Source organism: Triturus cristatus, chromosome 3_1 (genome assembly GCF_964204655.1).
Source record: "Triturus cristatus chromosome 3_1, aTriCri1.1, whole genome shotgun sequence".
In the NCBI taxonomy this organism is placed as follows: Eukaryota; Metazoa; Chordata; class Amphibia; order Caudata; family Salamandridae; genus Triturus; species Triturus cristatus.
In genome coordinates, this window is record NC_140583.1 from 426,050,316 (window position 1) to 426,066,265 (window position 15,950).

At 48.2% G+C, this 15,950-nt stretch overlaps 1 protein-coding gene across 4 annotated transcripts in view; it reads left to right on the forward strand.

Annotated features, from left to right (window-relative positions):
- SLC12A1 (solute carrier family 12 member 1) overlaps positions 1-15,950 on the forward strand; it is a 381,560-nt gene that overhangs the window by 326,183 nt on the left and 39,427 nt on the right. For all 4 annotated transcript variants that reach the window (XM_085644206.1, XM_085644209.1, XM_085644207.1 and 1 more), the window contains one exon: positions 15,413-15,538. In XM_085644206.1, the coding sequence (XP_085500332.1) occupies positions 15,413-15,538 (126 nt within the window). The remainder of the gene's footprint in view (positions 1-15,412; positions 15,539-15,950) is intronic.

The following is a 15,950-nucleotide window of genomic DNA, read 5'->3' on the forward strand; positions in this document are numbered from 1 at the left end:
AGGGTTCAACTTAAACTAAGTGATATCAATGTGAGGAGACCACCCGTCGCCCTGCCCACAGGTGCGAAAATGGAGGTGTACCCATCCAAATAAAAACAATTGTCTGGGTCCCAGGTCTCTTGTAATCCCACAGTCTGGTATTTTCCAATAACTTCTAACAAGAGCACATTCTCTCCCTTTCCAGCGACATATTTTTAAAAGGGCAGGTTGGTTTTCAGGTTCGTTGAGCCTCATAATTACACTAGCAACTGGGAGCCCAACCATGTTCTATGCAGGGCTCACAGGTACAGAAACAAGTCAATTATTTTCATCCAAATCCACTAATGGCTGGAATCTGAAAGAGACAATTAGTTATAGATTCCTTACCTTGTGAATTACCCCCAGGTAACAGACTGGATCCGGAGAAATTTTTCATCAGCAGTACCCCTGTGCGCCAAAAGGTGAAGTCGGTCGGCTCCATGTTCAGCGTCCTGGTAGCCGGGATGATGTCGCGGCAGCTACTTAGACGCCGCCCTTGCACGCTGACGTCAGTTCTTTCTTTTTTTGCACTAGCCAGCGCAGACCCGGAGAGAGAGGCACCTCCAGTCACTTTTTGACTGACTTTTTTGAGCGACTTTTGTCGAAACCGTTTTGAGTCCTTGACTCCTGGTGCGGGTAGGGATGCCCAGTTTCAAGGCTTGCGGTTCCTGCCGACAGTTGATGTCGATGACGGATCCGCCCAGCATGTGCCTGTTTTGCCTAGAACGTGACCACGACTCCAAGTCGTGTTCTGACTGCCGGACCATGAATCTGAAGTCTTTGCGAGAGCGGTCCCGAAAGCTCCTCGAGGCCCGGCAGTTGGCTCTCTGCCATTTGAGGTGCCTGTCGCGCGGGAGGTCGTGGGACCGGTTGCGGAGCCACCACCACCAGTCCTCTTCCAAGTCTTCGCACTCCTCAGGTAAGTCGAAGCACAACAAGAAGTCAAAAAAGCATTGTCGCTCTTCGACTTCTCCCGACGCGACGAGGAATGCAGGCGGTGCCCCTCCCACTGCTCCATGTACTGAGCCCCCTGGATCGACTCCGAGTTTCCCTCCCTCCCCGGAGTGACACCTGCCCAGCTTTGGAGTTTCTACGAAGTAATGCATGCCATCTTTGGGAAGCCCGACTCTGCCGGCAAGCCTTCGGGCCTCGCGGACTCAGTTGGGGACCCTGGGCCTTTGACGCCGGCGGCTTCGGCCAGACCCCGCAGGATCCCCTTGGATCCAGGCCTGGATCCAGATCGGCACCGGTCGACCTTGTCACGCCTCCCCTGGCGCTGATCCTACTGGCACCGCATCCAACGCCGGTTCTGTCCCCAGCTGGCGTTGACCCTTGCCTCCACCGACCCCGATCCGGATCCGGCGCCGATGGGTACGTTTGTGCCCTTGTTCCACCCTGGTGTTCCTTTCAGGCCAGATTGGCAACAAGAGGAGGGTGAGGAGGACTGGGACGGGTCTGGAAACCCTTTGACTGACCAGCTGGAATATGACCCGGACTGGAGAGACGAGCTGGGGGAAGCCAGTGGTATGGACACCTCCCCAGACCTTGGCATGTTGTCTCCTTCTACCGTGGCTATGGAGGAGGGATCGTCTTACGCAGTGGTGTTGCGCAGGGCGGCCGAGGCTCTCAACCTCGAGCTACCTAACCTTCTGACAGGGGTGCTTCAACCTGCAGCGAGCTCTTTGGAGCCCCTACTTCCGTTTAATGAAGCCCTCACTGACATCCTTTTCAGCACCTGGTACAGGCCCAACATAGGGGCTCCAGTGGATAGGATGATTGCCCGACGCCACTACTCGGCCCCAGGCGACCCCACTTTCCTCTCCCAACACCCCACCCCTGAGAGCTTGGTGGTCCAAGCTTCAACGTCCAAAGGCGCATTCCCTAAAGCACCACCTGATAGGGAATCCAAAGAGCTGGACCACCTTGGGAAGAAGATGTTTTCTTCCTCCAGCTTGGGACTGCGGTCAGTAAACACTGCATGTCTGTTGGGCTCTTATACCCACTCTGTGATGGATACAGTAGCGCAGGTGCTGCCCCAGTGACCGGAGGAGGCCCGGGCCGTGCTCTCCTGTGCAGGCGGAGGGGAGAGATGTGGCCAAGTTTACTATATGCTGTGGGCTGTTAACCGCTGACTCGCTAGGCAGGACGATTTCCACATCAGTAGCCCTTCGACGCTAAGCCTGGCTGAGGTCGACTGGCTTTTCCGGGGATGATCAGGCTACCCTTATGGACATGCCCTTTGATAGCCATCGCCTGTTCGGCAACAAAGCAGACAACGTGCTGGAGAGCTTTAAGGACTCTCGGGCTAAGGCCAAGTCCCTGGGCCTCTCCACCACCTGTCCTGCGCAGTGTGCTTTTCGCCCCTTTCGTGGCTACGGAAGGGGTGTCCCTCCACGTTCCACCCAGGGCCACAGGCCGGCGCAAGTTGTTCATCCCCTGCGCGGCTGGGTACGTGCGACCCACCATTGTGGGTCTGGGGGCCAGCGAGCGGGCCAGTCCACCACAGCCCCCTCTGCAGCATCCTCCAAACCCTCCTAGTCTGACCTTTCAGGGCCACCAATCGCCAGTGGGCATCAGGATTCGCCATCACCTCCCCCACTGGTGCAACATCACGTTGGATAGGTGGGTTTTATAAATAGTGCAAAGGGGCTACTCCCTCCCCTTTGAGACCACCCCCCCAGCCATGCCACCTCAGTACCATCACATGTCGGAGGATCATTTGGCCCTTCTCCAACAGGAAGTTACAGCTCTCTTGGCCAAGGGAGCCATTGATCGAATTCCTGCCCCAGAAGTAGGTTGTGGTTGCTATTCCCACTACTTTCTTTTGCCCAAGAAGGACAAAGGCCTGTGTCCTATCTTGGATCTCAGGAACATCAGCTGCTTCCTCCGGAAGGAGAAGTTCAAAATGTTGACACTAGTTCAGGTCTTTTCTACCCTTGACCCTGGAGACTGGATAGTAGCGTTGGACTTGCAGGACTCCTATTTTCGCATCCCAACCCTGCCGCCCCCGGCACTATTTGCAGTTCACGGTAGGTCACAAGCTTTTTCAGTTTACCATGCTCCCATTTGGCCTTACCAGCACCTCTTGGGTGTTCACAAAAGTGATGGCGGTGGTTGCAGCTCATCTGCACAGATCAGGGGTTCCAGTCTTCCCTTATCTCGACGACTGGCTGGCAGGCTCGCCCCAGGCTGTCGTCTCCCACCTCCAGACTACGGCAGACCTCCTGCATTCGCTGGGGTTTTCTATCAACGTGCCGAAGTCACACCTGGCTCCCTCTCAGAAGCTCCTCTTCATCGGAGCAGTTCTGGACACAACACAGTTTTGGATCTATCCACCTGAGCTGCGAGTAGGGGATATTCGGGCTATGATTCGGCTCTTTCAGCCTCTATCCTGGGTTTCGGTCAGGGTGACCCTGCGGCTTCTGGGTCTGATGGCCTCCTGGATCCTGCTGGTGGATCATGCCAGATGACTTATGCGGGTTCTGCAGTGGGACCGAAAGTTCCAGTGGGCACACCATCTGGGGAACCTGTCCGATTGCGTCCAGATCTCGGAGGGCACTGCACACCCATTGCAGTGGTGGCTAACGAATAGGGACTGGGTCAATGGCAGATCCCTCTCCCTTTCCCAACCGGAGTTTACAGTGGTGACCGATGCATCACTTCTGGGATGGGTTGGCCACAAGTGGGAAACAAAGATCAGAGGCCTCTGGTCTCCGGAGGAGACGGGCTTCACATCCATCTTCTGGAGCTTCGGGCGATTCGTCTTGAACTCAAAGCCTTCCTTCCCTCTGTCTGGGGAAGAGTAGTGCAGGTATTCACGGACAACACCACTGCCATGTGGTACTGCAACAAACAGGGCGGGGTGGGGTTGTGGACCCTATGTCAAGAGGCTCTCCTTCTCTGGACATGGATGGAACATCAGGGCATATCCCTGGTGGTTCAACACCTGGCAGGTTCTCTGGACGCCAGGGCGGACAAACTCAGCCGCAGGCGCATGATGGATCACGAATGGCGTCTTCACTCGTAGGTGGTGCAAGGTCTCTTTCAGCAGTGGGGAGAGCCTTGGTTAGATCTATTCGCCACCGAAGAGAACACGCAATGTCAGCAATTTCAAGGCGGCACTCGCTAGGCGACGCTTTTTGTCACGAGTGGCGTTGCAAGTCTTCTATACACCTTTCCACCTATACCACTTCTGCCCAGAGGGCTGAAGAAGATCAAGTATGACCAGGCCAAAGTCATCCTGGAGGCCCTGGATTGTGCATGAAGAGTTTGGTAAACTGAGCTGTTACACATGGCCATCGATCCTCCAATCCAACTGCCTCTTCGGGAGGATCTTTTGTCACAGCAGCAGGGGACTGTCCTCCACTCGAACCTGTCCAGTCTCCACCTCCTTGTGTGGAGATTGAGCGGCGACAGTTGACAGCCTTCAATCTTCCTCCCGAAGTCTATGATGTTATATTGACAGCCAGGCATCCCTCCACTAAGACGGTATACGCCTGCAGATGGAACAAATTTGTTGCATGGTGCACAGCAAAGGCTGTGGATCCCCTTTCTGCCCCTCTTTCTGGGGTTCTCTTGTTCCTCCTTTCTTGGCCCAGCAGGGCTCTGCTCTGGGCACTCTAAACAACTACCTCTCAGCCATTTCAGCCTTCCTTAGGCTTCCTGATCAGCCTTCTCTTTTCAAGTACCCTGTTGTAAATCGCTTCCTTAAGGGCATTAGTCATCTTTTTCCTCCTGTTCCCTTCGTAATGCCCCAGTGGGACTTAAACCTAGTTTTAACGTATATTATGTGTGCTCCCTTTGAGCCACTACATAACTGTCCTCTTAGGCTTCTGACCTTAAAGACTGCTTTTCTGGTTGCCATCACCTCTGAGCGCAGGGCGAGTGAGCTCCAAGCTCTTTCTTTAAAATTTCCTTTTCTGGCTGTTCATCCGGACAAGATTGTCCTTCGAACTTGTCCATCCTTTCTTCCCAAAAGGGTTACTTCTTTCCACATTGGTCAAACCATCACTTTGCCCACCTTCTTTCCGTGTCCGCATCCTTCTAAGGAGGAAGAGAGGCCCCACCGTCTAGATCCAAAACGTGCTCTTTCATTTTACTTGGATCACACAAAACAATTCCGGCTGAATGACCAGTTCTTTATTGGCTACATGGGCCCTAAAAAAGGTTGGGCCATACACAAATGGACCATCTCTAGATGGGTCATTTTGTGTATCAAAACTTGCTATTCTTTGGCAAAGAAGGAGCCTACATGCCCATTCCACCAGGGCAATGGCAGCTACCACTGCTTTGGGACGGGAAGTCCCCCTCAACGACATCTGTCAGGCAGCGACATGGGCATCTCTGCAAACGTTCACAAAACACTACTGCCTGGACAGCCAAGTCCAGAGAGACAGCTTTTTTGGCTGTTCTGTTCTCCAGGACTTTCTGGTGTGAATTTGGTTTGCAGACCCACCTCCGGGGTTGGTATTGCTGGGGTAATTATTCACAAGGTAAGGAATCTCTAACTAATTGCCTCTTTCAGATGAACAAGTTACTTATCTTCAGTAACGATAAATCTGTAAGAGACATAGATTAGTTATAGATTCCTTACCGCCCCACCCATCCTCCCCGTTCTGCGATCAGGGCCCTAGTTTTGCGCACCAGTGGTCAGTGTCTTGCATGGCTCTGTGCTTCTGGCGTGGAAAGTCGTGTACAGAACTGACGTCAGTGTGCGAGGGCGGCGTCTAAGTAGCTGCCGCGAAGTCATTCCGGCGACTACGACGACGAATGCGGAGCCACCTTTCGACACGCAGGGGTACTGCTGACGGCTGACGCCTGCGGGTAATTCACAAGGTAAAGAATCTATAACTAATCTATGTCTCTTACAGATATATCGTTACGGAAGGTAAGTAACTTGTTCATCATCTGTTCCTCAACTCCACTGGTGAATCAATACGTCTATTGGGTGGAACCACCTGGACATTATAGTTTGGACACATATTTCTGAGGTTCTCTATCCCTTGCCTTAGAGGGGGTGGATAGAAAAAACCTAATGGATACACCTGAATGCAATAAATCAATCACCTAGCTATTTAGGGTCACATAACGTTTAGCACAAAGCAGACCCCACCAACAGTTTTGTTAATTAAACCCAGCCAGTCTACTCATCTTGCCATGATTATATTATCACAGTCAAAGTTAATTGCTCCTCCTTAAGAGTAACACTGGTGCTTTGTTTAACGAATTAGCTAATTTTTTTATTCCATTGCTCCCAGGGTAAGGGAAGGAACCGTGTCAAGATAGCCACTATCTGGCGTAGATAAGGGTAGATTTGGGTGTAAGATGGAGTCTTTGGGCGCAAGGATTGACTGCGTGCAAGCTTGATTTGGGGGTCCATAAGCCTTTGTTTACAATGACCAGCGGGAAGGAGAGGTGCCACAACGGATAGTTGCTGGGCGGGGCGATCTGTTTTTGGCTGACACCATCCTTTCCACATTTTACACTAGTATGCCCCCTTGCACCCGGCCAGAAGAATTTACTAAGGGCTACAACTGTGCTTGTTTTTCTTGGCTATTAGGACCTGCTCTCATACAATGGCTCTTCCCAGTATTGGGCAAATTCGGGGCAGTCAGGTGATTAATCCCCCCTTTGACTGGATGGCATTGGGTATTAAATAAGGAGGCTAAACGCGATTGAATTGAGTCCAGACGCACTCTGATTGGGCTAGATTGGTCATCTATGATTGTCACTAACTACTGGAATGTTGTCTCAAGATCAGAATGTCCCACGCTCAACGATATTTGCTCCTTTCCCTGTGCAGATACCTCCGGATGTACTTTTTCTCTAGCAGAATACCTGCTACATCTCTTAGGTTTTCCGGCTGGCTCAGGAGGGAAACAAGACTGTGAGGACTCAAAAAAGGGTCCATTTAATTTAGTGGCTAGAGGGACGTTAGGCGTGGATATTGAGCCTTCATCAGCGGCTGCAGCTCCACCTTTCCTCAAAGCATTCTCCACACCCCTACCAGCGATATCGTGTTGATCTAGCACTTCTCTGGGGCTGCATGACAGACCCAACTTCAGACTACATTCTTTCTGATCAATTTCATTGGCCACAACCCCAGTGACTCTTTCCAGCATAGTGTCAATGCTGGTGGACTTTTATGTGAGGACAGGACCGTGAGGACAGGACCTCCTGCAGTCTTTCACTTATCCATACTATTGATATAGGAATAAAGGTAACATTTAACTAACTTAGAAAATAGTGGAGGATGAAGGTTGCTTAACAGTGTGGGGTCTTGTGACACAAAATCTAGAGTGTTGGTAATAACGACCACAGCATCCCCCTCCTCCCAGTGGAGACACTTCCTTTTAGGGATTGTTAAACAACACAAGTCAACCCCAAATAACGACAGAAACAACCAGGAATGGTTCTCGCCCCAACCAGGACTTTCACAGAATGACAAATCACAGAAAAATGAAAGTGCGAGCTCCCAACAGCGGTTGATAACTTACCTCCTGTCCCTAGTCACGCTGACGCCTCCCCCTCCACCCACACGACAAATGTCAGAAATCTCTGACCTTACGCTAGCAGTCCAATCCTGCTGAAGTTGCATGGTTATCAGGGGACCCCCTCCAGGGGGTAGCGATGTGCCAAAGACGTGCTGAAAATTGGTGGAATCCACTTTATCCGGAACCACTCCCACAAGTGAGGTTCTATGAGGCCCAAATACGATGACATACCCCCAAGCAAGAACACAACGCACAGCGCAACCACCACTACCCCCACACCCAACCACCCTACTATACATCTGAGCCTGCCCGCTTGCACCAGCAAGTCCGGTACATTGGCAGTGGACAAGGATAGCGGCAGTAACCTAGTTGACGCTGGGGTAGTACTGCAGGCCAGCAATCCAGCCTGTAAATCCTTGAGAGGACCGAAGCCTGAAGAGCAGGGCCCAGACATCAAACAGCCACGAAGGACCATAGGTCAGTAAGCCCAAACACGCCCAAACTCGCATAGAGCAGACCCAGGGATCGCGATTCCACAGCGTATGTGATGTGGCGTACATGATGCGTCGATTCTGCTGGGTCCACGGATGGGCTGGCAGAGCACTTAAAGGTCCACTTCCTTGAGTACAGGACTGGGGTGGTACCACGTGGCAGAGTAGGACTCACAGTTACAGAGTCCAGGTGCTGGCTACAAGAGAATAGCCCTTGGAGTCACTCTTAAGGCCCTGAGTACAGGTTATACATCCACTCCTTCTTCCTCAGGAAAGAGGGAAGCAGAGCAGCAGGTCAACACAGAAGGGCAGTCCTTCAGAGCAGCAGTCTATCAGAGTGTCAGTCCTTTCAACAGCACAGCAGCCCTTCCTGGCAGATTCTTCCACAGGCCCAGAAGTGTACTGAAGAAGTGGTGTCGGAGGTCCAATATTTATTCCTAGTGCCTTCTTTTTATTCTGTTTGTTTATTTTGAAGATTTTATAGATTGCAGACAAGACCCTTGCGGGTATCAGAGCAATTTTCAGGCATATATAGGGAACAAACAGTTCAAAGATGCACACAATGGTACTACACGTTATATACAGAGCTTGTGAATTTCGATAAGAGAATAGATTTCACTTCTTTTTTGAAAGAGACAAAAGACAGATTACGTCTGGTTTTTGTGGGCAATGCATTCCAAATCCTAGGCGCCATTCCCGAGAAGGTTTTCTTCTTGACAAAACGTTGTGGTTTCAGTAGAAGGTTATTGGAGCTCCTGGAGGATCTGCTGCCGCAGGAGAGTATTAGTTTCTGTGCCAGTTAACTTGGAGTGTTGTGATGTGTGGCCTTGTATGTCAAACATGAGATTTTTAAATGGATCCTGGCTTCGAAAGGTAGCCAGTTGAGGGCTCTGAGGTCAGGGGAGATGTGACTTTCTTTTTGAGTCTGTGATGAGTCTAGCTGCTGTGTTGATTGAGGCTCTAAGGGGGGCAGTCTTTGATCTGGGGAGACAGCAGAGAGAAGCACTACCATATTCCACTCTTGGGATTACTAGTGTTTAAACCGCCAGTTTGAAGTCATTTGCGGGAAGGAAGGCTTTGAGTCTTCTCAAGGTATTCATCTGAAAGTTTGCTTCTTTTGTTGCGCAGTGCTGACGTGTTTCTGCATGTTTAGATTTTTATCAAGAATGACTCCCAATGATTTCGCTGAGTCGACGATGAGGGGTTGGCAGATGAGTGCTGTTAGGTGTTCCATCCAGTCTTGAATGATGGTCAATTGGTTAGGGGGAGCGATTAGGAAGAATTCGGTTTTAAGAGTGTTTAGTTTCAAATGGTTTTCGGCCAGCCATGTCAGGGTTTTCCGTAGCGTTACGTTGAGAGTTTTGATGTCCTCTAGTGAGTGGATCTTTAAATTGATTTGTGTATCGTCTGCGTACATGTGATAGTGGACATTAGCGGAGCTGAGATTTTCGGTGAGCATTTCCCTAAATAGGTTGGTGAGAGGGAAGATCCTTGTGGGACTCCTAAAGTGACTGGGACGGGCTTAGACAGCGATTGATTAACCTTGAATCTTTGCGATCTATTGTGCAGGAAGGAGCTGAACTAATCCAGATAGTCCCATTCTTTGCTTTAGGACATCTAGCAAGTTGTCATGTTTGACGGTGTCAAAGGCCGATATTAGGTCCAGCAAGATTAACAGACAAGCTTCGTTTTGATCACGGATTTTGAGTGCGTCATCTATTATGTGGGTCATGGCTGTTTCTCTACTGTGCCCTGCCCGGAAACCAGATTGGTATTGGTTAAGTAGATTGAAATGGTCTATGTGGTTATTAAGCTATATGTTAACACATTTTCTAAGAGTTTGGCTAGGGTAGGAATGTTGGAGATTGGGCGGTAATTATTTAGATCCAAGGGGTCAACCGTAGGTTTCTTTAAGATGGGAGAGGGTCTCTGAAGTGGTTGGAGGGATTAAGAGACATTAGCGTTTTTAGTATATCTTCTTTGGTGTAGGTGTTGAAGGAGGACGAGGAGGCGTTATTTTTTAGGTCGAGCTTTGGTGAGCCTAAAGGTAAGGTTCCTGGGGGGGATGGTGCCATGTCAATGTGAGTGTTTGTGTGGGTTATTAAGTCTTTGAGCAGTTCCGACTTTATGTTTTCTGTCTTCACAGTGAAGAAGGAGGCAAATTCTTCGCAACTGAGCAGTGGGTCGGGGTTAGCTTGAGGGGGGGTGAGGAGTATCTTTTGACCGAGATTTGATGAGTTCAAATAGTTTTTTGTGGCGATTCTTGGCTTGGTCTAGTTGGTTGCTGAAAAAGTCTGCTTTTGAGCGTCTAACCTTTCTGTAGTATGAATTTCTCGTGGTTCTTAGGAGTGTGAGTTGTTCGACGGAGGAAGTTGACCTCCATTGTCGTTCAATTAACCTTAGGGATAGTCTCTCCTCATTGAGTCAACCGCTGTACTATGGTTTAGAGTCTTTTGTGGAGGATCTCTTCAATTGTAAGAGAGCAATTTTGTCTAGAACCAGGTTTATGGAATGGAAGTGGTGGTTGGTCAGATCTTGAACATCTGCTAGTCCTTTAGAGGAGAGAAAGATGTTGGGGCTGGAGTTTGTGACTAGACTGCACTGACATTTTTTAGGTTTCTCTTCCATATTTTAGTTCTTGTGGGTTGGACCGAGAGAAATGTAACTGGTTCATAGACGAGGAATGGGATGATGTGGTGGTCAGACCAATCGCGTGGGAGGATCGATTCAAGCTGAATGGATTCAGCTTTGGAGATAATTAAATCTGGTATTGAGCCTTTATCATGTGTGGGGCTGTTACAGATTTGGGTGAGGTCAAGGTCCGCGAGGAAAGCTTTGAAGCTATTGACCGCTGAGTCATTAAGGTCATTCCAGTCGCAATTGAGGTCTCTGAGGAATATTTGGGTATTTTGTTGTCCAGCATTTGTGGAAATAATATACATGAGTTGTTCAATGAAGGTGAGATTGTCTCCTGGAGGGTGGTAAAAAGTGTGCAGCAAGTATACTGGTTTGCTGTTGCTCATGATATCTAGACAGAGGTATTCACAGGAGGATAAGGCAGGTGAGTGGGAACGGTTCACTGAGAGATTACATCGATGTATTCAAGCAATACCGCCCCCTGGCCTATCCGTTCTATCAAGTCTGGTGATAATGTGGTTGGGGGTACTAATATATCGAGGATGGGCGTAGCTGACTCGTTTAACCAGGTTTCAGTCAGTATTAATAGATCCGGATCATGGTTGAGTATGAGGTCAGCAATATCGGTTGTATGTTTTGTGGCCGATCTACAATTTAGGAGTATGCATTTAAGATGTGCTTTGCTGGCGGTTGTGCTGGGTTCTTGTGTGATGGGGACTCGTGTAAGATTAAAGTCAACTGTACCTCTTGCATTTTGTTTTGTAACTCTGAGTGTTGGAGGGAATGGCTTGGATTAGGGACTGAATAGGTGGGTTATCTGAGTGTGCTGTGTTGAGGGTGGGAGGTGGCGGATTATAGGAGCTGAGTAGGGAGAGTAAGTCATTAGCTGATAAATGATTGATTTTCCGGATCGCACGAGTTGAGGCATTGGGATAGGGTGCTGTATTCCACATGATGGGCTGATGGCTTGATGAGCGTTTATGAGGTTGTTGGAAGGGTGTGGAGTGGTCGCTGCGGAAGTTTATGTTAGTATCTTGTTCACGATGTTTGACTTTGGGTTGGTATAAAATCAAGTTGTGTAGAGTTTGGATGTCATCTTTGACTTGTAGTGCTAGTAATATCTTGTCAAGTCTGGGGTCAGATATGGGTGGTGAATTGAATAATGAATGGACTATGGGTAAGGGAGGTGTGCTTAGGCTATGTGTGAGGAGTGGGGTGGAGTCGTGGTCTGGGTCGTTGTTGTGCGGACAGGTCCTGTGGATGTCCTGTGAGGGGGAGTGCCGTGGGGTCGGGTAGAGTGGCGGGAGGTGAGGGAGTGTGAGACAGGTGGATGTGTGGTGTGGTTGGGACAATGTGGATTTTGACAGTGCTAGGGGTGGAGATTGGCTTCGGAGAGTGTATATCATCTCTCTGGGTATGAGGCGGATGTAGGGGTGGTGTCGTTGAGTGGGTGTTGAATGTAGTGTACTGAAACATCAGTGAAGGGGGTGAGTAGATTGATGTAGGGTGTGGAAGTGGGAACAGCTTCCATAAGTTTGCCTTTGAAGTACTCAGGTTTCCTGCCTCCCCTACCCTGGCTCCAGAATAACTACAGGGGGTGTGCAAACCTTTGTGTGAAGGCAGGACACAGCCTATTTAGGTGTAAGTTGGGCTGTGCTCAGTTACACCCCCATCCTGCCAGTGATTACCCATCCAGGCACATCTACGCTCTCTATTGTGTGTGACTGTTTTGGGGAATACATATAGACCAACTGCCAACTATACCTGGTCATATGACCCAAAGACAGGCTAGAATTAAATGGCTAAGGCAGGAAAATGCTAACTTTCTAACAGTGGCATTTTCAAAATAGTAATTCAAAATCTTACTTTACCATAAAAAAGGATTTTTCATTACAGTTCCAAAGACAACAAACATGAATGGATTCCCTGTTGCTATTTAGAAGTGATCCTTATTATATGTAATAATGTAATACCAATGTTATCCTATGGGAGAGGTAGGCCTTGCTACAGTGAAAACCGAATTTAAGAGTTTTTCACTATTAGGACATGTAAAACTAAAAAGTACATATACTACTTTTTAAATACATTGCACTATGCCCTATGGCTGTGTAGGGCCTACTCTAGGGTTGACTTAAATGTATTAAAAAGCAGCAGCACCTCCTCCCTAATGGCAGAGGAGCATCACCCCACTGAGAGCCAGCAAAAACAAAACAAAAAAAAGACTTTTATTAGCATTTTATTTTACTGACCGAGCCGAAGCCAATCTAAGGCAGGGTGGGGCCGGGCAAGGCCATGGAAGATAGGAGGAGTGGTGGACACTGTAAGTGCGTATGTTGGTTTGGCCGGCCGTCTTAGGATGGCCAAACTGATATGGGCACTTAGGTTTCTCTAACCCAGCTGCATTTCACAGCTAGGTGGAGAAACAGCACAGACTACCTGTGCCAGAGCGAGCATCAGACCAGCCCGCTCAGGCCAATCCTGGTGCTTCTCTCATGCTTGGTCTGTTTTCATTTAATTTTTATTATTCCCAACACGTTCCCCCACGTCATATGGCAGCAGCCGCCAATGTGAAAAAGGAAGGTTTAGGCCTGGCAAAAGGTTGACATTGCCAGGTCGAAATGACAGTATAAAACGGCACAAACAGGCTGCAATGGCAATGGCAGGCATGAGACAGTTTGCAAGGCTACTTAAGTCAGTGACCCTACAAGTACTACAGGCCCACTGGTAGCATTTAATTTACAGGCCCTGGGTGCATGTAGTACTACTTTGCTAGGGACTTATAAATAAATATGCCAATTGGGGGATAAGCCGATGGAACCATGTTTTAAGGAGCGAGCACACGCAAGGTTGTATGACTACAAAATCACAAGTGCCTGAACCACGCAGGCTAAACAACGACCAAAGCCAAACCAATAACTATTTAACCACGACTTACTGAACCACGATTAACCACTACACCCAACGCACTCAAAAGAATCCATCCATCGTAATGTCAGAATCCTCAAGAGAGTGCCCAGAGGGGCGTGCTGCCAAGTAGCTGCAGGCTTGCCAGGTGAAAGCAAGAAATGGCTTTAATCACCAAAATCTGTGTAGGCAAACACCACAGCCTCTCGTGCAGAGAAACTTAAATAAGAAGAGCACGCTGCAAGCTCCGAGTCGCTAACCACTTCTTCTTCTAGATGTCAGAAAGATTGAAGCACATGAAAGCAGATGAATTAAAATTAAAATTAAAATGCAGTCATGAGCTTCCTTCCACTCTCTCGTGTCCCCAGCGTAAAGTTTTAATATGGGAAAGAAAATGTTTGCGTAGAGCTGCTGAGTTGGCTACGGAGTGAAACACTGGTCAACAAGCACTTTTACGAAACACACCAAACACTTCGAAAATAAAAAATAATCTGTGTCCTGTGATCGGTAAGACTCCCTGCGAAAGCTATAAGTTTGCCTTAGGAATTCATTTAACACTTTAAAGATCAAGAGGCAGATAAGGATGTGGGAAGCAAAGATTTCCTGAAATATGTTATTTGTTATAAATCCGTAGAGGGAAAAAAAGGTATGGACCGAAAATGTGCTGAGAGTCATGGGGGAGAACAGCAGCACCATCCGAAAAATTCTGCTGATTCAGCTGAACCTTGCATGAGACATCTACTGCGACAAAACGTCTTGGAAAAATACTGGGAAAAAGACAGCGTCTAAGTGAGAGAAAAGGAACACAACCCTGAAAATAATAAAACGATCACTGAAATTATGCGTTTTAATGCAGCAGATAGATTTTTATTTAGCTTCACTTTGTATTCAGGTCGAGGGCCTCTGTTCTGGCAAATGGAGTCAGGGCTGGCTTACTGTTGGTGGCACCCTGTGCGACAATCTTTGTTAGCAGCACCCCCTTCCCAAAACGACCTTCTTCTCAACTGATTCTGTCACTATAACCCTCAATGGCGCCCCTCATCTGTCCGTAGCCCCTCACTCACATTTATTTTATTTTATTTCTTTTATAGAAATACCCGAAGCCCCCGCCCCCTCAAAATGAACCCCTCTTACCTCTTCCTGTTTTGAAGCAACTCCGAACAACGCCTTTCACGAACACTAGATCTCCTCATCCTGAACCACGCACATGCCTGGTTCAGGCTAAGTCGTTGTCCGTGCAAGTCGTTGTTCAGCTTGCGTGACTCCCGAACTCTTTGTTCCAGAGTGGTCGCTGAGGATGTTTCCCCACACGCACGTCAGCACCGGTTAACGGTGGTAAAGTGCACATAGTCTTAAGGTCAACAAAAACAAGATAACAAAGTATAGGGGAGTAAGGCAAAAAGTTTGGGGGAAGACCACGTTAAGGCTGACAGTTCTAACAATGACCACATCTCAAATCAGCTGTAAGGTCAGTTATGCACTTTCTTAATAATGACGTTAAAGTTTCGTACTGTGGAGAGTGAGCAACCCTTCTGCATAACTGTACCTTGAACTTCCACGGATTTCCAACAGGCCCATGTGAAAATAACTTTTATTAAATTATTAAATAAATACATTTTAAAAATGAAATCAAGAGATGAGAAGCATGGGGAGAATGCGCAAAAATAGAGGGCTTAGTATTATCAAAAGCGTGCTTTGTACTTCTGCTGAAAGAACCTGAATATGTTAACAGGAGGAATAAATAAATGATGAAACATTTGCTTTTCTAGGCAGACCTTTCCATTTCCTTTTTAGAAATTTGCTGGACAACTAAATTGGATGGATTTTCAAAGAGAATAATATCAATACCCATTTTCTTTTCCTTTTTAGACGTCAACACGGCTCAATCGATGCATGTGGGCGAGTGTAACCAGCGGCTCGTGGAAGCGAGCACTCAGTTCAAGAAGAAGCAGGGGAAAGGCACCATTGATGTGTGGTGGCTCTTTGATGATGGAGGTAAGCAATCTACGTTTCACCTAAGGGAGATATGTGTATGGCTGAGTCCGTTCACAGAACCGTAGAATGCTGTGCAGAAAAACTAGCAGATGTTAACGCTGTGGCTCGCTTCTGTGCCGAGGGGCTGCTTGAAGCAAAGCATAAGCCATACTTTCTGTTAAAGGTAGGACACGTTTTGTGTGTGTGATCCGGGTAAAACTTTGAGTCAGAACTGTGCTTTTATTTCGTTGTGTGGCAGGCTGGTTTTGTGATGGAAATGCTGCTTGGCTCAACTAACATTTTGCTCTCAGTCACATATCACCTTAACATTACAAATACAAATGCTATACAAATACAAATGCTTTGATTGATTGAACATTGCATTAATGTGAAATGGGTATTGTGGAAAATGGAGCTGTAACTAGGTCTCCGA